The 26,300-nt window shown below is 36.7% G+C and overlaps 1 protein-coding gene across 1 annotated transcript in view; it reads right to left on the minus strand.

Moving 5' to 3' along the window:
* Positions 1-5,724: 5,724 nt before the first annotated feature.
* Positions 5,725-26,300, minus strand: part of UTRN (utrophin) — a 339,059-nt gene continuing 318,483 nt past the window's right edge. The window contains exons 70-75 of the mRNA XM_053936936.1: positions 20,025-20,183; positions 19,411-19,654; positions 12,710-12,818; positions 11,177-11,263; positions 8,496-8,518; positions 5,725-7,852 (exon numbers count right to left, since the gene is read on the minus strand). Of these exons, the coding sequence (XP_053792911.1) occupies positions 7,844-7,852; positions 8,496-8,518; positions 11,177-11,263; positions 12,710-12,818; positions 19,411-19,654; positions 20,025-20,183 (631 nt within the window). The 3' untranslated portion in view covers positions 5,725-7,843. The remainder of the gene's footprint in view (positions 7,853-8,495; positions 8,519-11,176; positions 11,264-12,709; positions 12,819-19,410; positions 19,655-20,024; positions 20,184-26,300) is intronic.

The following is a 26,300-nucleotide window of genomic DNA, read 5'->3' on the forward strand; positions in this document are numbered from 1 at the left end:
ATCTGCTTCATTACAGTATTAATATTTTTGATTTTTGCCTTGTCATTTCTGCCAGTCTAGGAAGGAAGGTAGATGGGTGTAGAATATCTTGGTTTTAATCACATAATATAATCTTTTTGCTAGGTACATTTTGTTTGAGAGGAGCATAATACCACTACTAGAGACTAGGGGAAAAAAAAGTCTTTTTCTTAATCACCTATTTATATCAGCTATCCAAGCAAAAACAGATTAAGAGAAAATACTCTCATTAACTAAACTGCTGTATTTTATCCAATCTCTGTGGAAATAGATGTGCTATAAACTTCTTTCATTTGCAACTGGGTTAAAAGCTAATAAATAAATGCAGTGACTGCAGACAAACCTGACAGGCTTGAGGTTCTGTATGTACAGTGATGTTTTTTTCCAAAGATCCTTGAAAGATGTGATGTAGTTTTTTTTTTTTTCTGGATTAGTTTATATTAACCTTAAAGAGCCCTAAAATCAGCAGTGTCAAGAAGAGGTGACATTTGAGGATGTCATTTAAGAAGCGTAACTTAATTTTGTGTAATGACATTGTCCCGCTCATCAAGTTGTTCTTTTAAGTCAAACATTCCAAGAAGCTTTCAGTGGGATCCTTGCTTTGGGCAGAGAAATGGAAAGTTTACTGGTTTTGTCCACTCAGTAGTAATTTCTAAGGTACAGGAGATGTCATAAATAATAAAGTGAGCAATGACATTGACAAGCTTATATAATTTTTAATTAAAACACCACGTGTGGTTTGGTTTTTTGGCTTTTTAATGCTCCAAGGTTGACTGTCTCTGGACATGTGAAGGAAAGAAGTCAATCAAACCCGCATATGAGTCAATGCCTGGGAAAGCAAGGCATACTTCTGCAAGAAGAGTAACTAAATGAAAGTGGCATGTTAGGAAATTTATCTCCTCATCCCATTTTTCTAAATAGCATTACAAGTACTGTGATTTGCAGGAAAAGAGAGCCAAACTGCATGCAGTAACAAGAATGTGACTAGTTATCAGAAGAATTTCTTTGCCAAATGCCACCAAGCTCTGAGTTAAGTGAGTTAACCTGGAAGTCTCGTCTATCTGCAGCCTCATCTACCACCTACTGCCTTCTCCATGGATGGTCATGTGTTGTCCTAAGGCAGAGTACTCTGGCAGCAAAGGGAGGGCATCCTAACAAAACTAAACTGCAGATCAAAAGGAGTGACTATTCCCCTTTATCTGGGGACACCAGGGCTGGGGTGCTGATTCCAGCTTTGGGCACACAGTTCAGCCCCTTGCCACCAAATGCGTAGAACAATCTGCACTTTCAGAAATCAGATGCGTTTGAAAGTCAAAATAATTCTCTTCTGAGCCATCACTAAGTTTCCTGTCACAGCAAGCAAGCAGACATTTTAGGGAGGAAGAAATTCCAAGTCTAGGCAGCAGACTGACAAATTCTGTGGTATATCTTTGTTTGTATATAAAGTCTGGCTCATATTTTGTAATAAACTCAACTGTTATTCTGATAGTTTACTGTCATTTCACTGGTTTTAGTTTTCAGCCTGCAAGCATCATCTTTGCAGGAACTGTGATTTAGGGGATGAAATAACACTGTTATTCTGCTCATGTTTCAGCCACTTGGGTTTTCTATCTGTTCATGTCTGTATTTTATAGAAAATTTATAAGTGCTGTAATTATAGTCTGTTGAAAGCAAGTAGGTCAGAGCTACACTTTCCATTCCACAGGGGCTGCTGGCACTGGAGAGACAGAAATACAGCTGGATGTTTTTACTTGTCTGGGTGTTGCTGCCAGACATTAAAAGGTGTGTTTAAAAGGTCCTTTACTCATATATTGCAATTCTTTGGCAAACGATTTTTTTGGGACTTCATGCAAGAATTATACTAACTGCTGAGGGAATATTTCTTAGAGTGTACTGGTGAGAATTTTTTCACATAAATGACTGAGAATCTGGAGAGAAGAGAGATCTTGCTGGACCTCCTATTCACAAAGGAAGAATGGGTAAGGAATGAGAAGTTTAAAGGTTGCAGTAGCTACAGTGACCAGGAGATGACAGCGCTCAGGATTTCAATGTGATTAAGGCAAAAAGCAGGATCGCATCCCAGGCCTCAGGAGAGCAGGCTTCAGCCTGTTTGGGGATAAAGAACACAGACATACTGCCCAGTTCTGCAGGGATAGGGTTAGGAAAGCCAAGGCCTGATATGGGATACAAAAGGCACAAAGAATGACACTGACAGCAGCAGAAAAAAGCAGGCTGGGGAAAACATGAGCCCACTGGTGAAGAGGCCCTGCTGACAAAGGGCACAGGAATGTCTGAGGTACTGAACCCCATTTTTGTCTCAGTCTTTAGCAGTAAGACTGGCCACAAGTCTGAAGCAAGGAAGATGTCCTCCTCCTTGGTGGAAAAGAATCAGGTTAGGGAACAATTAAGCAAACTGGATGTACTGAACAAACTGCCCATGGGATGTTGGGACATACCCAGGAGCGCTGTGAAAAGTGGCTGATATCATTGCAAGACTGCTTTTAATTACCTTTGGAAGGTCATGGGAAACAGAGGAAGATCCTAAGGACTGGAAAAAAGTAAATGTCACTTTGATCTTCAAAAATGAGAATCTAGATAACCCTTAGCATTCTTTACTCCTGTTTGCTTTTAAATCAGTGATGTGGATTGTCAGTGGCAGTTACTATTGTATCTTCTGTCTGATTGCTTATTTATTAATGTATACAACTTCATTTGTGGGTTAGGTGAGTGATCTCTCCTGTCCTTACCTCAACTCATAAGCTTTCCTTATATTTTCTCTCCCAGGTCCAGCTGAGGAAGGGAGTGATAGAGAGGCTTTGGTGGGCACCAGGCATCCAGTCAGGGTCAACCCACCTCAGTCAGAAAACCAGACATTTTCAGTGTTTATCTGACTGCATAAAGAAAGTGACTAACAAAAGCATGAATAGTTAATAGTAAATAGAGATTCAAAGATGACATGAGAGAGGACAGATAGCAAAGCATAGACGCTTGAGTGATGTGTGAGGTTTTTTCATTTTCTTCTCCTGTCCAATATACTCCAGACTAGCACAGTTAGTAATTCTATGCAGCTCTCCTGGATTCTCACTTTCAATAAGCAGGTTTCAATTTAAATGATACTTTTGTGTTGGCTGCAGCAGTTGCTGCAGTGCTGAGAACGCTTGGGAAAATCAGCTGAGCCAGCCCACTCCTGGTGTCTCAGAGGGGTTTAGAAAACCAGCTGATGAAAACACTACCGACCCCTTCTGAAGGTGGCTGCTGCACTCACATGCAGCTGTTCTTCTTATGTATAAATGTAAGTTGTAAAGACTGAAATTTTTGCTGGCACATCATGACAGGGACGCTAAAGACAGAAGATAAGCTATAGCAGCTTATGACTACTGAGAGCTTTTTTGCTTCTAAGATGCAAGAGATCTCTTCCTGCTCAAATATTCCTTTCCTCTCTAAAAGTTGTTTGGTTTTTTTTTTTCATACCCCACTGTTATTAATTTACACCTTGCCAGGATTTGTAAGACTGATTTTATTGCTGTTGTTGTGGGAACACAATTCTCAGCCATATGGCATGACATCTTCATTTCTGCATGACAGGAGACAGGATCCATTTTACAGTTTTGCAGTGCTGCAAAAAAAATTACTTCATGAAGGATTTTCTTAGGGAAACTCTATATTAAAGTAGAGAACAAAAAATATATATCTAATGAACAAATTCTTTCCCAAGGGGTAATTTGTACTGGAAATGCTTAAAAGAATATTTTAACTTCTGCATACATCCAAAACTTGAATATTACAATAATACATTTTTAATTTGGCTAAACTTAGGTTTGTTTGGTTTTTAAATTTTTTTGTTTGATGGGCTTTTTGGGGTTGGTTCTTGGTTGGTTGTGTTGGTTTTTTTCCAACTGTAGCACTAACAGAAGAGAGGATTGAACCCCCTCGAGCCAGGACAGGGAGGTGCCACTAATTGTCATGTGCATACTGATAGTCTGTGTCCAGTATTTCTGACCTAGCAGGGCTGGTGTCTCATAATCTATCTTGGTTTTGAACATGTGAAGAGCCTTCTCTTGGTCTAAAAAGAAATAATATCACTCATACTAAGATGATTGTTTCACTGTGGATGTTCCCCTGAAGATGAAGCTCCAGTAGCAGAAGGATTTCTACCCTCTGATTCTAATGAAATGCATCAATCTTGCATTGTCTCTGAGAAAATGAACTGACATGTTAATAATACAGCTTAAGGGTGTTTTCTAATGAGAATTTAAACTGATATGCTATCAACCAATGCCATCCATTCTGGGCTGTGCAGGAGGTTGTCCCTCTTGATGTTTTGCATAGATGTGTATTTTGGACTAAGACATACTCCTTCTCATGAAAAGTATCAGGTTGGCTTTATTGGGCCTGACAAAATAACAGCACAAGAGGCTGATTAGTGCTTAAAGCTAAAGGTTGGGTGGAGAACGGAGGGAGTGCTCACCATTGCATTGTGCATGGAGGACCAGACACACTGTCCCCAGCACCCTTGAGAAAATCCCTGTGGCTGGTGAGAAGTGGGTGTCATTCTGTTCCCCATGCCAAGGGCCAGGACCTTTGTGGCACAGCACTGAAGGATGACTTTTTAAGCTGAGTACCTTCCTTACAGGTGGCAGCATCACAGAACTCTGGCACCTGCTACCTTGGCAATCGAGGTACAGAGGGCACAACTTGTAGATAGGAGCACTTTCATAAATTATTCCCAAAGTCAGGCCCTGCTACTGATCCATACTTCTCTCTTCTGCTGCCTCCTATTCTACAAATATATAAGTAAAATGTTTACTTTTTTTTTTTTAATGAAAGATTGTCTGGTTTAATACATGCTTTAATCTAGTAGTCTCTTCATCTTCATACACATTTATTGTTCTAAATACACAACTTAATTTGACTTGATATGTTACTATTTTTGTAGTTAAATTCCTTGCTAACTGCTGAATCACTTAAATAATGATATTTCCCTACAACATATTTGTTAACCATCCCTTCACAAACTGAGGGAAAAGCTCATCACATTGACACTTATGTTTGACATTTGTTAGAGTTAAAAAAAAATCCAAACAAAACCCAACAACTAAACATGAAACCAGTGCCAACTGTTATGATAAGGAAACAGAATTGTTAGGGCTTTGGACTTTTTTTCTCCTTTAAGTGTAGCAATTCTAACACAGTGATTAACATAACTTGCATTAATGCAAATACCTGAAAGCAGCACAAGGTAGAAAATATAACTTTCTGACTGAATACCTAATGCTGTGAATCAGCTGAGCATGTTGACTGAAAGCTACCAAAAAACCTCAAGACTAATTTACAGTTCTATTTGACAGGGCTTAATGCATTAATGCTGTTCTGTAATACATATACAGAACATTTAAAATAAAAAAAAAAAGCAGTCTGTGTCTCAGCTATCAGCTTTACTATCTGTCATGAAACTGAGAAAGACTCCAGACTAAAATCACTCAAGATGGAAAACTAGAGAAAATATGCAAGATTTATGAAGAAAAAAAAACCTACTGCTTAATCTCATTTATATAAACTCAAACCACACAGAGAAAAAGCTAGGACACAGAAACTATCATAGCTTGCTCATGTTAATCTTCAGAATGAAATTTTCAGCATTTAGCAATGAGATGTGCCATCCTTGAAGCCCACAAAATTTGGAAGAACTCCATACTTTTCCTCATGTTACTGCAATATATTCCTTTTATTTATTATTGTCTCAGAGGAAGAATGGTACAATGTAGTGTTTGAAGCAGCATTTACTTGGCAGCAGAGGACAAAGGATGCATACAAACACAAGCAGAAAAACAACTTTATACATAACCTCATATTCAGAACAAAAATAAAACTCAACAAATTCACTACTGATTTTTTTTTTATACTTATGTTGGGAGTATTTTCAAAGATTCTTTGCCTAGATAATTATGTAGCTTGATGAAAGCCAAGTACTTTGCAGAGAACAGAATGTAAAGCTATTTCCAATACTACTTATGAAGATAGGTCTGAGGTAGAAAGGTGGTAATGGTTTTCCTCTTCTGTAAAATGTGGACTTTTTTATTCTCAGAATAACTACATCACATTTTAATAGGAGGCAGTATCTTCTCTTCTCACCTTGATAGCTTTGCTGCATTTGCTCAAGACTAATACTTAGCGTCTGAAAAGCTCTGTAGAAACGCCAAGTCCTACATCACCTTTGAGAAGTAAGCACTATCATCCCCATTTTACAGATGGGAAAACAGAGGCAGAGTGGTTAAATAACTTGCCAAAGGGTTCAGAAAGAACTGGCACTGGTGCCAACAGTAGAAGGTGGTCAACACTGTGCCTGAATCACTCCTTGAGCAGCAGCAGTTCAGGAGTAAATACTGTGGGTGCAGGACAGTCTGGTTGGCAAAATTTCACAAAGCCACTAGAAATTCCTGACCTGCTCTTTTAATGTCCCCTAGCATTTTTTTAGTAGCAGTAGAGAATTTTACACCTCTTTCAATACCATTTTAAGATAAGGGGTTTTTTTCCTTCAATAATAGTTCAGAATAACACAGCTTTGTTTCTCTTTACTATACATGAAAGATATTGCATGCAGTTTTACCAATTAAAGGTATGTCCTAGAATTAAAGCAAGTGTCCATGCAGCATTGTAAACTCTGTGAAGACATTAAAATCTCTTATGATAGTCTTTAAACTAGAGATCAGATGATCAGTGACATACTTTCCCATAATTATCCTTATTAAAAGTAATAAAATAAATTATTTTAAAGATAAGGATGATCTGCAAGATTACAATGCTAAATGATAATATCTACGTGCACTGCAGTTCTGGAGAAAGTTCTGTTACTAATAGTATTGGAAAGGGCTTTCTAATTGTCTCTTCATTTCCAAGAGGCAGACAAAAGAAAGGGATCTCACAGAAATGAGCTTCACTTCATAGACTGTAAATTCCAAAACTTGAAGCAAGTTTGGCCCAGCAGGGAACAGCAAAGCTTTGTCTCTGAACAAAGTTGGGAAGTATTATACTAACTTAGCTCTTACTAAAACCAACTCAAGCTACCATCTCAGTCCTCTTTTTAGTTATCTCCTGATTCAAAGTAAAGTAAAGCTTAAAAAATAATCCTCCAAATGGAGTGTTGTCTGGAAATAACAAAAAGGAAGTTAAAAATACCACTTAGGTACATGAGGATGCTAATTATGACTTGAAATGAGCATTTACCTCATTTAATTGAATTAAAATACTGTATCTTGCACCTAATGACAATTGTTGTTAACCAGTAACAATAATGCAGGTTATGGGAACTTCATATGCCAATGCTGAAAACAATGCAAGGATATTCTGAAATCTGTGTGGTCAGATGGTTAGCATACAAATAATCAGTACAGAATATTACATGTGTGAGACTATAACTAAGGGTACTTTACAATGCAAAAGCAAAGAGCTGACGGAATGTATAAATGTAACGTTTTGCTCCAAACTCCTTATGCAGTTCTCTTTACGATTATCAAAAAGAACGTATATAAAGCCCCTGCCCCTTTTCCCCTGGCTGTATATTTATACAAATCAGTGACAAATATTCCACTGCTCGTTAATTTACAGTTGCATAGAAAGGGAAGGAAAAAAAAAAAGATACTATAAAAACAACATCCTCGTCTTTGGGTATTCAGTGTTGTACTGTTTCAAGTGGAACACGCGGTCAGAGCGCACGGCATGTCCCAGGTCCCATGCAGGTTTGTGATGAGGTGGAAGCGCGGCCAGCAGATGCAGAACAGGGCTGTACTGCACACCAGAAGCACTGGCTGACATCCCAAGGAGCACCTCACATGGCCTGTCACAACATGAAAAACAACATCAGTACCACATGTCAGCATACACAGAAACTTCTACCTTTCTTACAAAACCCCTCTATTTTAAAAAATGTACATGTATTTCCCTGAGACTCAGCAAATAACTGAGGCAAATAGTTAAAAGAAATCTAAGTTTACAATACTGCTGTGTTTAAAGTCCTTGTTGAAGTGCTTGCCTATTCAGCGCAGACAGCTTGATCTAATGCCTAAGGTGCTGTGTGGCTCCTGATCCTTGTGCACCGGTGCCCATAGCTCCTGAAAGTGGAGCTGTGGGCTCCAGGGCGCAAGGACATATGGACGTCTTTGCAAGAAACAGCTTTGATCTTGCAAGCTGATGCTGGCTTAAAACTGATTGGCCCGAATAAATGCAAGCTGGTTCCATCTAGATAGCAACACAGACCTGCAGAACCATAATACCTGTGGCAGTGCCTGACATAGCAGAACTTTTCTATTACCTATGATATTCTGGAAACTGGCCTTCCTGTTGTATCAGTCTAGCTCCCAAATAGACCCCTAGAGAAAAATGTAGACAAAAACCACCCCAGCCCCTTTGCTCTAACAGAAATTTTCACTTGCTTTACTTTGTTTCCAATGCCTATGCAAGTATGTAAATATGTCTCATACCTGTGGTCTGCCAGTGAAACTTGCTGCAAATTGAAAAAAAAAAGGTTAGAAATTAACATACTTTTGCATCTTGACAGTTTAAAAACAAAGTTATTATCAGGAAAACACATACTACAGAAGAAAAGAAAGACTTTAAAAGACTAAACATTTAACTAGAAATGTGTTGTAATGGTTTAATTCTTCATAAACTTACTTTTAACAAATTTATAGCATTATGATATAATTAATATGAATTGTTTCATTTTCACCATCTGTAGCCATATCTAAACCCCTGAGTGATGTATTACAGTATCATCTGTTTAAAATGCTCTGTTCTAAACATCACTCAAATGCACAGACAAGACTTCTGCAGAGTGTTGTACACCTGCCTACTTCTGAAGACCAATGACACAAATAAGGAAGGAAAAAGTGGCATTACATCCGTGATTAGTGGATCTGAAGGAAAAAAAAAAAAAAAAGAACCAAAAAAGCACAAACCACAAAACAACAAAATCCACCATTGTAAGTATTGCTGGCCTTACTACATGAATAAGTGCTTCATAAAGGATATTAGATATAAATAGAAAGATGGATTTCAAGATGAATTATAACCTGAAACCCATGAAAACAAATAAGCAAGACTACTATCTCTGTTAAACAGTCAAAATGGGATAAAAATTATCTGCATAAGGCTCAGATGCTAGTATCTCCTTGATAGAGGCTGTGGCCATGGCAGAAGAGACAAGTAAAGATGAGGTTGTGAAGGAAATTTTTTTACTTTCTGGTTTGGTTTTATTATTATTTTTAATAATTGGATGTTGCACATGAAGGCAGTTTTTATAAAATTGAGCTTCGGTATAATAAAGAGTCTAAGGATGTTATTCTTTAAGGTTAGGAATACTGTGATGCCTACAGAGTCCATAGAATCTACATAATTTAAAGTCTTACAGAACAGATTTGACAATTGTCCAGTCAGGAAGACAGATCCCTCTCAAATGGCCACAGGAACAGATGGTGGACTTGGATAGTCTGTCATGGTCTTCCTTGGCAAAATTCAGAGTCTAATGCATTTTTTTGGGAAGGCCAGACTAATAATCCTCATTCCAGGCGTCTAAAGCATTTAAGATATGAATCTGACAGTTAAAAAATTTACTCCCAAGTGAAAAACATTATAGAATGACTGAATGAGAGCAAACGTAAGTAGTACCTACTAACTGGGGCAAGGTGGTTTAGGCTGACAATGGGGAAAAAAAATCACATGAAATTTGGAACTATGCCTTCTTTTAGTCTTAAATGCTCAGATAACAATATGAAGGGTACATGGTTTTCACTTGCAGTATTCTCCTGTCTCATTCAAGGTGTTTGTTCATGGAATCAGAGATTCTTTTTCTGGTTTTCAGCCCTGGAGAACAGCCATCATTACCAAGCTTGTCCTGACACAATGCAATTTGCTTTAAATTCATTTGGGCCAAATGACATGTAGCTGTATAGTCACATAGCAAGACAGTAACTTTGAAAACCAAGAACAAATGCTTGAGTTGCATTTTATACTGATTTGTATACACACACACCCTCAAGGTGTGCTGAGCAGCTCCACTAGCTGTTGACCTCAAATGAGATGCTCCTTAGAATCAAATCCTTAATTTGCAGAACAAGGGGCTTTGAATTGTTGAACTCATCAGGAATCAAAGAGGACAGCTGAAACAAGACCTTTTTTGCTAGAACCTAATTTGCTTTTTCAAAGCACGCAAGGTGTATCTTCTGTGATGCAGCAATGTGTGTTCAAGAGGTAAAAGGGGGGTTTTGACAGGGTTCATAGAGTTCATGAAATAGCATAGTCTTGATGCTTCCAAAAGGACTGGTCATAAACAGCCACTCTCTAACTTCTGCCTTTTAAAACTGATCATTGTTATTACATTTCATTTGAAACTTTCAACAGTTTTGAGAATATATCAAAGTTTTCATTACTGTTTTTCTAAGGCAAAAGAGCTGAAATATATATAGAGAGAGACATGTATAAATGTATTTTATAAAACCCACCCTAATACATGAGACAGCTTCAAACTTTCGTAAGTGCAGTGACACTGGAAAGAGGATCAGTGGAAATGTATGTCAGCTGATACAGGACATGCATAAGAACAAGCTGGTTTTCCTTTTGATCTCTCTTTAATAGACACTGAATAAAATATCATCTTCCAATGCATTTAAGCAGGGAAAGGTGTTATATGCTGCATTCACAGATTTCCTCCGATCTATTTAATAACTAGTTCAGTAATTAGTCTAAGGACTAATTGTCTAACTTTTTCAAGCTTTATTACAAAACTTTTTTTCAAGCTTTATTACAAAAACTGCATTCAGAAATTCTGAATCTACATTCACTTAAGTTCTGCAAAGGGTTTTTATCAGCAGGTAGTGAGATTCTAGATGTCTTTCCCCTTATTTGGGCACTGATGAAAATTCCACATTGAGATACAGGCTTTTCTTATAGTGAATTGCTTCCACTTAAAACAAGAACATTTATCTACCTTCACAAATAGTATCTATTGAGGAATTTTAAGGGACAGAATTATATAGCTTGCATATCTACACAAGAAATCTCCTCAGAGATATTTCTTTTCCTAGTCAATACCACAAGAATGATTTTTTTTTCAAAAGACCTTAAATTCAATATGATTCTCAGAGACATATTTTGTTAAACTTACAGCAGCAAGCTGGAAATGTGTTGTTGATTTGCTCCATAACATCTGTTAGATCTGTGTTGGTATCATGAGGTGGAACTAACAAGTCATCTGCAGATATAACAACAAAAAAATCATTTTTGTAACAAGAGGAGAAAAAAAAAAAAGACAACAACATTCTAAAAGGCATTCTTAGCCAACATTCCAGTTAATTACTCCTTTATATTTCAAGGGAAAACAGTACCTGAAACCTTTGTAATGTGCAGGAACTATCATCGATAATTGCCAGCCTTGGGAGAGGACATGAAAGTTACATTATTGATTTGCAGTCAAACTCATTTCTCTTTCATTAAAACTTAACCATTGCATCCAGGATTTAACTAGAAGTTGCCAGCAAGGAACAGTATATAAACATTTACAGTTAAAATAAACAAAATTACAAGATGAGGGAATTAAACTCAGTAGCTGCTCTATTAAATTTCTGTTCCAATTGCAGATGATTTCTCATGTAACTTTCAGAGTGAATACACCATTTTTTCTCTGAAAAAAATCCCAACATTTATCTTTTAGATGGTTTTTATTCAATATGTACCAGCCATTTCAGTAGTGCTAAAATACCCCTTGCCATCTCTTTAAAAAATGATGCTTAAAATTAGCCAAGAGAATGGTTAGGGAACATAACTGGCTGTGTTGTTGGCAGTTTTATTGGGCAGCATCTTTCATACTGCATGAAATCAGACTCAAGTTCCATGTTTTTCCAGATAAAGTAAAAACATATGTTTATGCTGGATGAAAAATGTTCAGTATGCAAGAGAATATTTTTCCTGTTTTCTACAGAAACAAAGTAATATTTATTAATCTATAACACAAGGCTTAGAAACAGGAGGAACTTGTACAAAAGATAATGTGAGAAAAATATTTTCTCTTTTCCCCTACTTTTGTCCATGCAATGGTCTGTAGTTATTTCTGCTAACTCACGGTGAAATTAATGAGTTCTGATACTAGAGAATTTAAAATAATCTTTCAAAAGAGAAATCCCTTTATGTGCAGAGCCTGTACCCATAAATATTGAATTATTTCTAAAGATGTGAGCATTTTGGGAGTGGGAACATCAAAATACCAGGATAAGCAGAGGTTACACAAGAATTTTTAAAGCATACAGCAAGTGTAGATTACATGATTTGGACATTGGTCCTGTATCTGACAGATTACTTAGGCCCATGTGTGTACTGTAGGACAAACAGCTCTTGGCCACTTTAGTCCAATGAAGTCCGGTTCCCCTTTCAGCAAGGATGGATTTGCCCAGTAAATTCACTTAGTAAGAACGGCTGGAACCAAGGAATCTATTGACAAAACTCTATAATTCAGAGTCATGTGGATTCTTAGGATACCAAAGCTCTTCGCAAGTGTGAGGAAGCAACACCTCCAGCTGCACTGAGCAGAAGTATTGCAAAGATCCGCTTCTTTTGATTTACAAATCTGTCCAGAAGGTGCCAACAAACCTATCCAGTAGTCACCTATGGCCTCATGAGTACATTATCTGATCAGAACACTCACCTGTCTGATGGAACTGTGACCTTGTGTCCTGCTCCAGTGGGAAGTCCAGGGCAGAGTGCTGGGGCGAAGCACAGGGGGAGGTGCCATTGACCCGGGAGTCTGGCTCGGGCTACATTAAAGACAAGAAGACACAAATTTCTGTTACTTGTATCCATATAATTTAATTGTAAACTTATATGTAGCCATCTTACTACTTTTTACCCACTCTTTCTTGTTTATTCTCCAAACTATTGAAAGTTGTCTTAGATCTATACAACTGATGAGGGGTAAAAAAACAACCAATCCAAGAACATGTTGAAAGAAAATTTAGACTAAGAACAGCTCCTAGAAGACTCCAGTTGATGGTCTTGTTAAAAACAACGTTCTGTTGCATCACAAAAACACAACGTAGCATACAACACACACAGTATGTATGCCAAGGTTCCCAGTCCAGCTCTGCAGAAAGACTCCACAATGGGAACATTTGGGTTATATTTATCTGCATAGGTATATACACACATATACACACACAAACAGGACATTCAGCTAGGGGCCCATAAAAATCTTTACAAGGATGACAAGGTTTGCTTAGAAACAACTGTTCAATCATGAACAGATTTGCAGAACTCCAGAATCAAATGAAGACTAAAGACAGATTCAAAACAACTTCATTAAATCTAAAAAGTGGTAGCCAGCCATCATGCCTGCTGATTCTGTTTCTCAACCTGTGGAAGACACCAAACTTGCAGGAATTTGTACTACATAAACTCCTGAAAATGATGAGAAATATATACTTTGAAAAGAAACTTTTCTGGCCTCTTAAATTCACTTGAAGAATCATGTAAATCAATATTACATTTAGCCGTAACCATGTGTGTGTTTGAAATTACATTTAAATACATATACATGGACAGAAAATAAGAAAAGGCCATAGCAGCTCAGAAATATTGGAAGGGACATTATTCAGGCATTTTCCCCTTCATTTCCTTCCTATTTTAAAAATTCCTTCAAGGATGATACTGGTAATACAGTATTTGAGCTCCAGAAGTGATTGTTCTGAAAAAAACATAAACAAGTGAGACAATATTTACATCTGAGGTAGATTTAGCTGAAATTGTTGCTTATCACTTATATTTTTGATTGCAAATAATGAGATTACTTCTGAACAGTTTAAGGAGCAGGTTATTTAAGTAAATCTATCAAAAGCAGATACTGAAGTAATACAAAAGATCACTGCTTTTAAGATCTTTTTGAAACTGAGCAAGTACCTAGAACAGCTATGAGACTTGATGCAGAGTTAGAATACAGAATGGCGGTTAATTTGTGCACAAGTTTGCTCCTTTGCACTTCACAGCCTTAACTGAAATACTCAATTTCTTGAGATAGCTTCCAACCTAACAAAAACAATCTTCAGTAAAACTCCTCTAAATCTTATCTCTTTCAGCATGACAATACTAAAGGCCAGCTTTGACTAAAAGAATAAATCAAGAAATTTTAGTCTGCATAGGAGACAAAGGGAAATGGAAATGTTTTCAAGCCAGAGAAGGATTTCACTGTCAAGACACTTCTATGAACAGTGAATTACTAAGTAGTTAAGTAATTTGCTGCTCAGTACCAGGCTTCAATCCAGCTAAAGAGTCTAAGTAAAAAGAGTGTCACGATTTTAAATCAGAGAAGCCTGGGATAACTTAACGCAGGCAATTCTGTATTGCCAGGAACCACTGTCTAAAATGTTAGAGCTGTAATGGTAAAGAGAGGAAGCAAATTCACCACAGGTGAAGAGTCCCTTCAATACAGAACAACAAAACTAACTCCAGCAGTGGAGTCACTGCTTGCCCACCCCACAAACAGATGAACAGAGAGAATGTGAATCATCCAAAATGCAAACTTGTACCTGGTGTAAATCTCTGCCTCTGGCCCTGTTCAAGCAGCAACTATGAATAAATTGTGCACAGATGAATGAGGGTGAATGAGAAGATCTGAGCTGGACATACAAAACTGCAGCACAGCAACACATAGGCTCAGTCAAGGACAGTGAGGCACTGCAAAGTCAACAGTTTGTGTTGCTAGACAGAAACTAAATGCCTGCAAACTCAGGTGATGAGTTAGTCAAGGCACCACTTAGTACCTTTATTGTAAGTGATAAAAGTGCACTGCAGAGCACAAGGATTATCAGTGGATACACTGAGAGAAAACAAAACATACTTTGGAGAACCTTAATTGTAAGGAAAATTTTACATTTATGTACCATATGTTGCTGCAGCAGTCAGAATGAAATATTGCAGCTGGATTTAAAAACAGTCAAAACCCACAACACCCTCATCTAATCAAACGGCAATGCCTGATTACTTCATTTTCATTTAAATATACAGATATAGTTCCAGTGCATAGTTCCAGTGACTGCAATAAAAAGAAAAGACTAAACAAACAAAACTCTTCTTCCAAATTAAGGACAGTATGATGAGCAGCTGAAGAGTTGTGTTTGGAGCAGAAAGTGAAGGTTTGTGGTAGTGATAAATTGCCTTAATATAAAAATCTGATACTGGAAAATGTTAAACGCACAGCAGTTGAGGATATAGATATACTGGCATGTATTTACATGATTTAACAATTTTGTTGTTGGAGAACTTAAGAAAAATAACAGTAGAAAATCACATTCTATTTGACTCCAATTATATAACACCTACAAAATATGAGCACTTCCATCCTAACCCACTTCAGGCATCATGAAGTTCATGCATTCTTATTCAAAACAACTCAGCAGACAGCCCTTAAGCCAGAAACCAAAAGCAAATAGGTCTAGATGTTATTATACACCTGTTGCTTCTTGAAAGAAATAAAAGCAGGGATACTGAGCATGTCTCTATAGGGATAAGGGAGTGGTTTCCAACTCTAGTCTCAGGGAGTTTTCAAACTTCTTCTTAGGTAAAACCAAGCAAAGATATAAAGGGACAAATAAGTCCTTCTCCAGAAAATTATAAAATTGTGATTTTGTTTCTGTATTACAGCAGTTTTTAAAGCATTTCAAAGGAGATATTTATTTCTAGCAGTTTTAATCTATAGTGCCTTATTTCACTATGCCTCCTGCTAGTGTCTTTCCCAAAGAAGAGCCTGAAGGGCTCTGTGGCTTAATGGACAGCTAAGACATACCTGCTCTTTCCTTGATTTCTGATGCTTTTGGTAAAAACCAAACTAAACCTCAGTGTCCCCAGTCTGAATCACAAGAAACTTCAAAAATGCCAATGTTACTACCACATTCATTACAGATTTTTCTTCTTGCTCCAGAATTTTTTCTCCCAGCTATGAAAGAAACAAACTCTCCTGCGCTCTTCTGATAAAGCTTTTCTGCTTTCAGCTGGAGAGGGAGTTGCAGCCTCTATTTACTCTCTGTCTAATCATACAGCTGTTGACAGATGATTTTAGCTCCCTCTAACTTCAATATCAAATCCAATATGAAACCTCCATTCAGCAGCAGAGAAAACAGAGAAAAATCCAAACAGACTTTAAATGCCCTTCATAATAGGTCTCACTTTGACTTTGCAAATGCAGTATCTATAAAGGCTGAAAAAAGAAAAATGAGAACAGGGATTCTTTGTTTTTTCTCTGTCTGATTAACATGTTGGTATCAAAGCTGTCACATGCCAGTTCTGTTTCACCTTCCTCTTTGGCAGCCTAATCAATCAGGCAGACAAAAATGACAACATTCTGTGACAGCTACCAATCCTTTGGGCTTGCTAAAATAAAAATAGTATAGTAACCTCAGAATTGTGACCTGAAGTAAACAAATGAGCAGTGAGGATGCATGCATATTTCTGCTAAAGGTGCTCTCTAAAGAATGTCCTAGAATGCTTGCATCTAGATTAAGCAGTTACTACATGAAAGATCCTAAATTTCATTAACTCTCTACCCCAATATCTGCGTGTAGACAGACTCACTCCAATCTTCTGGAGAAAAAAAAAGTTCCAGTATTTTATACTCAGTGGTATAAAACAACAGTCAGGAGGCTAGTGGAGAACAGGAATGGGTAGACTTGCTGTTGATAGAATAGACAAACAGATGGCATGAAATGCCAGCCATGGCAAAGATATTGTTGTAAGACAGTTGTGTCCTTTAATACTAGTAATTATATTGTTGTTATATATTTTGAGATGGAGACTTATGAGTATCTTTCTTGCAAATCATCCATCTCATTAATAAGAAAAGGTATTCCTTTTATCCCCTACAAATAACTGGGACAGGCAGTAAAAGCAAAAGAAACAAATAAATATAAATAGGCTTCCAATAAAGTCCTTCCCCAAGCAGTGAAAGAGATAAAGGCTGTCCTAAAAGGTAGTGGCCAAGCTGACAGAACAACAAACATGCTGAAGAGTGGTCATTTTTTTCAGAAAGAGGGCAGTAATGGAAATCAGTGCTGCTTCATAATTCTATCAATATCAAAATAAATTTCAAAGAACAGTACTAAAAATTTAAACTATTTATAATTTCTGAATCCCCATCAGGGGAGTAGCCTCAACATTCTGGAAACAGCTTGTGAAACATCCAGTAAATTAAGTAATGACATGTATAGAAAGGCATATTGAAAAGCCACAGATGTGTTATAAAAGAAGTAATGTAGATCTTCTCATATACTAGACTCTGTATGAGCCACTTTATTAAATGACAGAGTAGAAACAAAGACCTTAGGAAATAATACTTGGAACAACCAGAAGCATGGCATGACTCCCACAGAGACAGGACAATGTGGACAGAAAGCAAAAGAGCAACAGTATACAGTAAATAAGTTGTAAACAGTCAGAAATATTGAAAAATGTCACCTCTATTCTGCTTTACCCTATCTGAACCCAAAAGCTGCAGAATGCCTAGAAAATTCCAAAGGCAGAAATGATAAGAAATATTTACTGTCTCTTCTCCCATCCATTTTATCACAATAAAAACATATACCCTAAAGGTGTTACTCAGAATGGTATAAGAATTCCAAAAATATTACAGAATTGTGAGATCATCTTCAGCTACATTAGGAAAAAAAAAAAAGGGGGTTTTAAGGGGTGAACAAGTTTCTGCTCTAAGCACTAAGCTGCAAGGGACCATGGGTTTGGCAGAACTTCTGTGTTCAACTCAACCATGTTTCTTTGCAGATTTTAAACCCTTCTCTGGAAAGACCAAGTATTGGCCACATATCCCCAGATCATTACTTTATAAATAATTAATAACAGTGTACCAGTTTCTATCTTCCCTATGAAATATTACAGTTACTCAAATATTGATTAAAATGCTAAAATAACAGTAGCAACAAAAAAATTCACTCTAGATTTTTAGAGGGCTAGGGAAGTCATTGGAACAGATGCATCTAATTCCTATTGAGCCTAGAAAAAATTACAAAGTCAGCCAGTGAAACAAACAGCAAATACCTTAATCCCTGTAAATGAGAGTATGATCTACAGCAGGAACTTAGGCCATTTTAATACCTGGTTTATGTTGCCTGTTTCTTGGCTTAGTTAAATCCCCTGATGCATGGAAGGCAGGAAGTACTTGCCTTACTGTACTCTGACCCAAACATAATGATTAATTAGAAGAAAATATTCATACAATGTGGTAGCAGCTCTCTGGCTACAGACAGCGGCGGCACAACTTTCCCAGGCATTGTCCTCGGGAAGGCTGTGAGAAGATCAGAGAAAAGAATGAGAAACAATTCTTATCTTCACTTGCTGCACCTGTTGTTGTGAACATGTGGAATGTGTTATAGAGATTTATTTACCAAAGAGTGGTTTAATTGACCAATGGTGATGGTGTTTAGATTGAAGGACCAATTAGGTAAAACTGTATTGGACTGTCTGTAAGGGGAATGGGTTTCTTAATAAGTATAGTGTAATAAAGTGATTGATTCCTTCTGAGAATCATGGAGTCAATGCTAATTATTACCTGGTTGGGGGTCTGCGGCGACAATACAAATTTATCTTCATTACTCGAGCTTCCACACATGATCTAGTACAAACTACCATCTCTAACAACACATATGTTGCTCCTGTTATTATAGTATTATGATATATGTTGCTCCTGTTATTTTTATAAGCCAGGTGTGCACATGCTGACTTCCAAAGCAATCAGTGTTCCTTCTGCCAACAGAGAAACCCTATGATCTCCAGCTACCAGCACTTGCTAAAAGTCTCTTACCTCCAGCATTTACTTGTGTGAAAGACCACTTTTCTGTAGCTTATTGGTCTAAATGTGTCACTCAAGAGGAACTGGATTTTTAATGTAATTAATTGCTCCTTTGTATTTCAGACATATCTTTGGCCATCTGTCTCTGGCATGCTAAGAGAGGTCTGAGTGACTAACTGTGACAACAAATGAACATTTCCTTATTTAAGGAAAGCATCTGGTACAAGAAGTCATACATGGGATGTGGCTGGCATCATTACTTGGAGTAAGGTATATATTTTCTTCCCATGCTTTTTAATGAATGAAAAGTTACTGCTCTTGTTTGTGTTATTCTCAGTGTTTCCTAAGTTCCCATGATCACTCCAACACTTGCAATCATTTTCTGCTCATTTGATATTAACCATGGTTTATACTAGATGGTAAGAAAAAATATCTCATTAGAAATGACTGATTGCAGCAGACCAAGAGTATATGGTAAAAATATCTGCAGTAAAATGTCGATGCCTTTGCTCCACCAAGAAATCCATTGTGAAGAAACAATATGGGGCAAAGTGTACAAGTACCTGCTCGAGTAGCTGCCGTAGCCTGTGAAGCTGAGACTCCAATTGTTTATTGTGATCTTCCAATATTTGCATCCTTGCTTCCAGCCGACCTTTATGCTGCCTCAGGAGTTTAGCTTCAGCAATGAGCTCGGCATCCTCAGAAGCATGCTGAGGTGACACAACAGAGTCAGGAGGTGATGCAAGAGGGTTTATTCCTCTCCGAAGATGTTGCTCCTTTAGTTGCTCGTATTCTATCTGCAGACTCCTGGGATATTGATAAGTGGAGGAAAATGATGACTTGGTCAAGTAAACGAAGATAAAAGACTTAGATCAAACAATGCCAGCATCTCCAACTAACACAAATATCTCAAAGACAATGTCTTGACTTGTATTTTACAGGGGATTGAAAAAAAGACAGTGAAGTAAAAGTGAAACTAATTTATTTCTTCACAGACACCTCCCTCTTCTATCTAACAGTGCCAGCCTATGCACAACGTATGCCTTAATTGTGGGTTGTTGTTTATTTTTTTGCTAAAATCATGACTTCTAGGTCCTCCTCATCTTCAACATAGTACATGCATGGCTCAAACAACAACAAAATGAGAATTCAGACAACAGTAGGATGACTGTGAGACCTTTGCTCTTCCTCAAGGTCAGCAATGATACGCTCCAACTCTCCCCGCTCTTCCTTCTCCACTGACTTGAGTATCTGAGCAGGACTCTGCGGCTGACTCACAGGTGACTCTCCTCCCAGCGTCTGACAATACTGCTGGATAAGGGCATGCTCATCCTCTCTGAAACAATAAAACAAAACAGATAAAGACAGAGCAGTAAAACATTTATTATGTGAGCAAACATCTCTATCAAGCTAAGAGATTTTGTTTGTTTATGGAAAAGGACTAAGCAAGACGAAATTAAGCCTGGAAAACATACTGAAAGGAAACCATATAAACATACAATGCACAGGGAAAAAAGACTCATCTGTAGTAAAGGATCAGTTTAGTTTAATCTATGCATAAAGAAGAATTGTTGCTAGTGGTTTGAAAAGAAAGATTGAAAACAAGGATCAGTGGCTTGAAAAGAAACAGTGAAAACAAGAATCAGCAATCAAAGATGACTGATTTGAAATGCCTTAAAAATAAATAAAACAAACAAGCATCTTCTAGATCCATTTTTTAACAATATGTGACAATTTTTTAAATTTTTAGGAGATAATTTTGGTTTGCTCAATTTATCTAATAAGATTAGGGAACAAAAGTTCCATTAAAATTAGAGAAAAAAGATTACATTTTTCTCCCCCTATTTTGATATACACATACAAGACCTTGAAATTCTGCATTAGTAGTAGCTGTCCTTCTTAGAGTTTCAGGAACAGAAATAAACTATAGCACTGTCCTCCTCCTGACTCACATGAAATTACCTTCTGGTAAGGAGATAGAAAAGTCCTGACACTTTCAATTATGCTTTAATACCCAAGTGAATTTGGTTTTGTATAGATGTGCCTTACTTTCCAAGTTGCTGGCTTTTCTCCATAAATAAAGTCAGATGGATAGAAAGTGTAAGATACCACATCCTAAAACCAGTTTATTTTCTTGGTCACTCAAGAAGGATGAACCAACAACAGAAAAACATATACTATTAATTTTTTAAGAAAGAAATTGCTGCAGCAGTAAAAATTATGAAAAAACCCTCCTTAAATTATTTCGTTTAAGTGACTAAAAACTAGATACTGCACACCTTATGATGCCATGAAGTATTGGTACAACCTTTACCCTAAGGATCTCCTACAGTTAAAGCATGAGATCATGCATCACAGAACAGAGTGACACACACATGGGCAGTATATACACACATATTCAGATATTATGTAGAAAAGAGACATTTCCACATTAAAAATATTTTGAGTGCTTTTTTCCTTCTATTGTTGGAAAGTAACAGCTGCAAATTCTGCTATCCACCAGCTATGGAAAAAGTATTCTCAAGGCCTGCCTTTGAAATCACATGCAAAAAATCCAAAGTTCATTATATGCAAAGTATTTATTTTCCAAATAAAAGTGTAATGGGGATTTTCAGAAGGCTTTTAAAAATGTCCTGTCAGTCAGTTTAACATCTTTCATCACAGAATTTCCAAATGTACTGTCTCATTTGAATGAATATTAAAACCGGTTATTTAGAAAAGTATACCCTGGAAGAAAAAGCAGTTATTTCTGTGGTGAGAAATAGTCTATAAATAAATGCATGTACAAGTGAAACTCATTAGGTGTCTTATGGGACATGCATGTGGATTGGGGGGTAGCTCAGAAATAAGTTCAAACTCTTGGGACAAAAGGAGAAAATGCTCGTGACAGGAAAAGACGAGAGTTGCATAAATACTGTTTATGAAATGAAAAACCTTACTTTATCCTGTTAAACTACTGTTAGTATATCAATTCTAATTTAAAAGCATCATCAGTATTAGAAACAAGACAAAATAGTCAAAGATTTAATAAATCCTGATTCCTGGTGCGTCTCTCTTGGAAAATTACTTCTATCACTTAGCAAAATGATTTGTTTGTTGTAATACTGCCTAAGACATAATTTGTAATGAAGACTCATGGTAGAACAGCACCAAATTATTTCTTCGCAAGGATAACTATTCACTATCTACCCAAAACTATCATGTGGACTTCCACTTTCCAACCCGTCATCAAGACTTGAAAATTTAGACTTGTGCAATCAAATAAATGTACATCAAGTAACACTGTACCTGCTGAAAAATATCCAAACAAGAAAAAATATAGCCTATGACAGTTCTGTCCACTGGATGAAAAACCTAATTATTGAGTTTTGCTTTTTAAAATGAGTAGAAAGTTTAAAGAAAATAATGTACATTCACTTATTTCTTAGGTGTCTCGGCTGTTGTCAGTACTACATTCATGAGAAGAAATGACAACATGGATCTTCCCTGCAAACGAATAAATTTGATTAATTTTTCATTAATACAAATATATATAGAGAGAGTTAAATGTAATTGAGGTTGCATGTCCATTTAAGTCCTTTTAAAAAATTAGTGACATCCAGGAGCACTAGCTGAAAAAGAAACAGAATGTGTTCCTTTTCCTCCCATTATCTACAAAACAAAACAAAAAAGCCTTTAACTGCTTTATCTTCTTCACTACTTGAGTGATCTCAGAGAAATTCATAATCACTATTGTTTTTCATTATTACTTCATGTCTACTTAAAATTAAAACAAAGGCTAGTGCAGTTAATGCAGTTTGGATCAGGTCCCAGTACGATAATTAAAACCTCATTGTACTTCTATACCCTTTAGTCATCCTGACAAAAATACCCTACCCCTTTTAACAAAATTTTTGCCAAAGTGCTGTAATCCCTCTGGGAGTTTCAAACAGCCCTGCAAAACATGCAGAGTACCCTGTGACTGAAACAGCCACAACAGCCAAGAGTGACGGCAATTCAATGTCACACCTTGGGCAAGCACAAAAACAGTGTTAAAGCAGGCAGGTGAGAGAACACAGCTTTATCATCCAGGCTTCAAAACACTGTTTACACGTGAATTTCAGTGATCCTGTGTGACTACACTTACAGCCTTCTTTTGTGCAAGGGTGTTGATGATGTCAGGAAACATTCACATGATCTAGTTTAGTCTGGTTATTTTCATTAGGCATCAAAAAGCTGCTGTCTATGTTTAGAAATGGTGAAATAGTTTATAAACAAAATTTAGGACACCTAAATTGGATCTTTTTAAAAATAAGGCTCTGTAAAGCTGGATTTATTATATTTATTGGAATTTGTTAAACCTGAGCATCTGTCAAGATTTTGCATTAGGTGTAACCTCAATTTTTAATGAAATATATAAAGGCTTTAACAAAAGAGTTTACACAGTAAATGTTTACATACTTGACTGTATTGTGATCCAGTAGATAAGATCAACACAGCCAAATACAGGTTATTTTATATTTTGGTCTCAAAGTTATTCAGTCTAGAAAAAACTTCATTTCCCTTCTCTCCCACTGGTTCGGAGCCTACTGGAGAGGCTATGAATATTGATTGTCTTTTTTTAGGCATCACACATTGCAGCTGACAGCATGCTTTTCTCACAGGCACTTGATAAAGGAAGTCTTCTGAAGCAAAACTGTATTTTTACCATGTGTTCTAGCTTTACTCTGTCTTGCAAAATTACTACTTTGGAAAAACACAACTTTCAACCTGCACTAACAAACCTCATGACTGTAACTAGGATAGATTCTTTAGTAGCACAGGAGTCCCAGGACAGGGCTTCAAATGACCTACAACATAAGGTCGTTGTTCTACTCCAGGCAAATCCTTTCATTTTGAGACTCTGGGACATTATTCTATAGAAGTGATAGGAGATGGTGATCAGCAATCAAAATAAAAGCATCATGTAAAATTTAATTGCTCATTCTTTCTCAGTGGTTATTTTATTGAATACCCTCTGTGCTTTGAGGAACAACTAGAAGTACACAAAGTCCTTTGACAGCAGAGGTTGCAGTTCCTATTCTGCATTTCACCATAGTAAAAAGTAGCAAACAAGACATCCCAGAAGGTCAGACTTGAAAGAAGTACATCTCAGAGGAAAAGAACACCCCAACAAAGAAGCCCAAGGAAAACAGCCTTTGAAGGATCATATTCTCTTTGTGGACATATATTTTCAAGATGTCTATTCCAAAACAAACATTGTGCATAGAGGAAGCAAGAGGCAAATAAAGCTGCATATAACCTCTCTTGTATTTGACTATGTGGTAGAAAGAAAATATAGATTTCTTCACCATCACTTTTCATCAGTGCATTATTTTATCTGATTAAGTAAACTGCTAAATTTGATTTAAGATAGGAAGATGTGGCTATTTGTGAACTTCATTGACAATTTTAATTTTTGCTGTAGCTCTCATACTAAACACCATGTGTTCTAACCCAAATAAAAGTGTACCTTGACCTACTGATGGTATGAGACATACTAGAATAAGGATGTAAAAGGTACTCAAAAATACTTTATCTAATTTACTTGGTCTTCTCCTAATTTTACCATCTCATGAAACAAATTTCTCCTTGTGACAAGATACCTTTTAACCTCTTACATCATGTCACAGTATTCAGTTACTACATACATACTGGGGCTCCAGTTTGACTTACACCACATTAAGTAGCAGTTCCAGGTAAAAGTATCAATGACCTTCACTTCTGAACCTGAGTGCAGAGTTCCATAACAAATAAAATTTCCGATATGCTTCAACTCTGCCTTAAGATGAGTGTGAAATAGCATCAACAATGCCCAAGACATGAAGATACCTGGTAGTAAAGGCACGAATCGGAAAATAGCTATTAAGCATCTGCATTTATTCTGAAATTATTCATACTACGCCCACTGGAATTCACTTCAGTATGGCCTGGATAGGATAGTTCTTACCTTACAGGACTACTTCTCTAACAATTTTTATTTTCATTCTACTACACCATGATGTATCAAATTGTGAGGCATAGCTTTCTTTTAAGAACACTATTTATAATTCTTTGCTGTAAAGACTTAATTTTTATACTTAATTTGTGAATAAGTAAGTCTACTTTAAAAATAGAGATGCTTTTGCATGAGTTAAAGCCAAATAAAATCCACCACAATATTCTAGTCTAAACATTTGAAACTGTCTAATGTCAGGAGAAGATGACATGAAGGGAAAATATTTCTATTCAGTGTATTCGTACCAGAAAATTCATGCATGAGAGCATTAGAATATTTTTAAAGAAGCTGGACATATAGACAATAGAGAGCGTGCCTTGTTTTTTTGCTATCTACAACTATTTTTCTGATTAAGGAAAGTGCATTTTTTAATGGAATTCACAAATCTTTTGAAAAGGGGAGGGTTAGAAAAGCTTAGTCAGAGAGATAAAAGTCACAATGACATTCAAGAAAACAGGCTAGTTAAAACCCAAGAATTATCTTTGATGAGTGCTTTCTTAATCAAATGGCATATTGCAAAACATTCCTGAAAATAAACTCATTATGTTTAACTAAAAGAAGAAGTTCTCTTATTCAAATGTAGATGACTTCTTACACATAATCTCTGAAGCATGAAGAATGTTAAAAGTATTATGAACTTGACAAGACCAAAGAAGTAACTTTCAAAATCAAGTGCTACACTGCCTCTGTTCTATATTCACAGTAAACTGAAGGACCCTTCAGTACCAATAAAAATAACATAATGAAGCAGAAATCCAATTATGAGAAAAAAAGAATTAGATTTCCAAATTAGTAATTGTTTCCTGAATGTTTGAAATAACACTGTATTGAAAAAAAAAAAGTCTGGCTCAGAGCTCTACATCTGCACTGAAAAAACAAATTCACATTTCAAATTGCTCCTTTGAATTCTATCCATATAAGAATGGTTACATCATCCCTATTTCTATGTTAAATTGAATTTAAAAAAATAAGAATAGGTTTGAACTATAATCCTCAACTCCCAGCGTTTCAGCAATTTGTGATCTAAACTGGGATACAAACTTCACAGCTCTGTAGTTCCCTGGAAAAACCTCCCCATCAAGAAGGGCTGTCAAGCACTGCAACAGGTAGCCCAGGGCAGTGGTTGAGTTGCCATCACTGGAGGCATTTAGGAGAGGTAGATGTGGCACATGGGGACATGGTTTAGTGGTGGACTTGGACAGCTGGATTAATAATCTTAAAGGTCTTTTCCAACCTAAATGACTCTATGAATATAGTTTAAACTTTAAACCACAGGCCTTCAGAATTTTGAGTACTTCAGTACTTATGCCTTAATGAGAGCATGCATTGTAATCTGCAAATAAAACAGAAGGTGCCATTGAGTACAAGGTTACTTTCTTGCCATATTTTGTTTGTGTAACAGTCCCCAGATCTAAACTCCGAGGTACCTCTCACTTG

This window comes from Vidua chalybeata, chromosome 3, assembly GCF_026979565.1.
Source record: "Vidua chalybeata isolate OUT-0048 chromosome 3, bVidCha1 merged haplotype, whole genome shotgun sequence".
Lineage (NCBI taxonomy): Eukaryota > Metazoa > Chordata > Aves > Passeriformes > Viduidae > Vidua > Vidua chalybeata.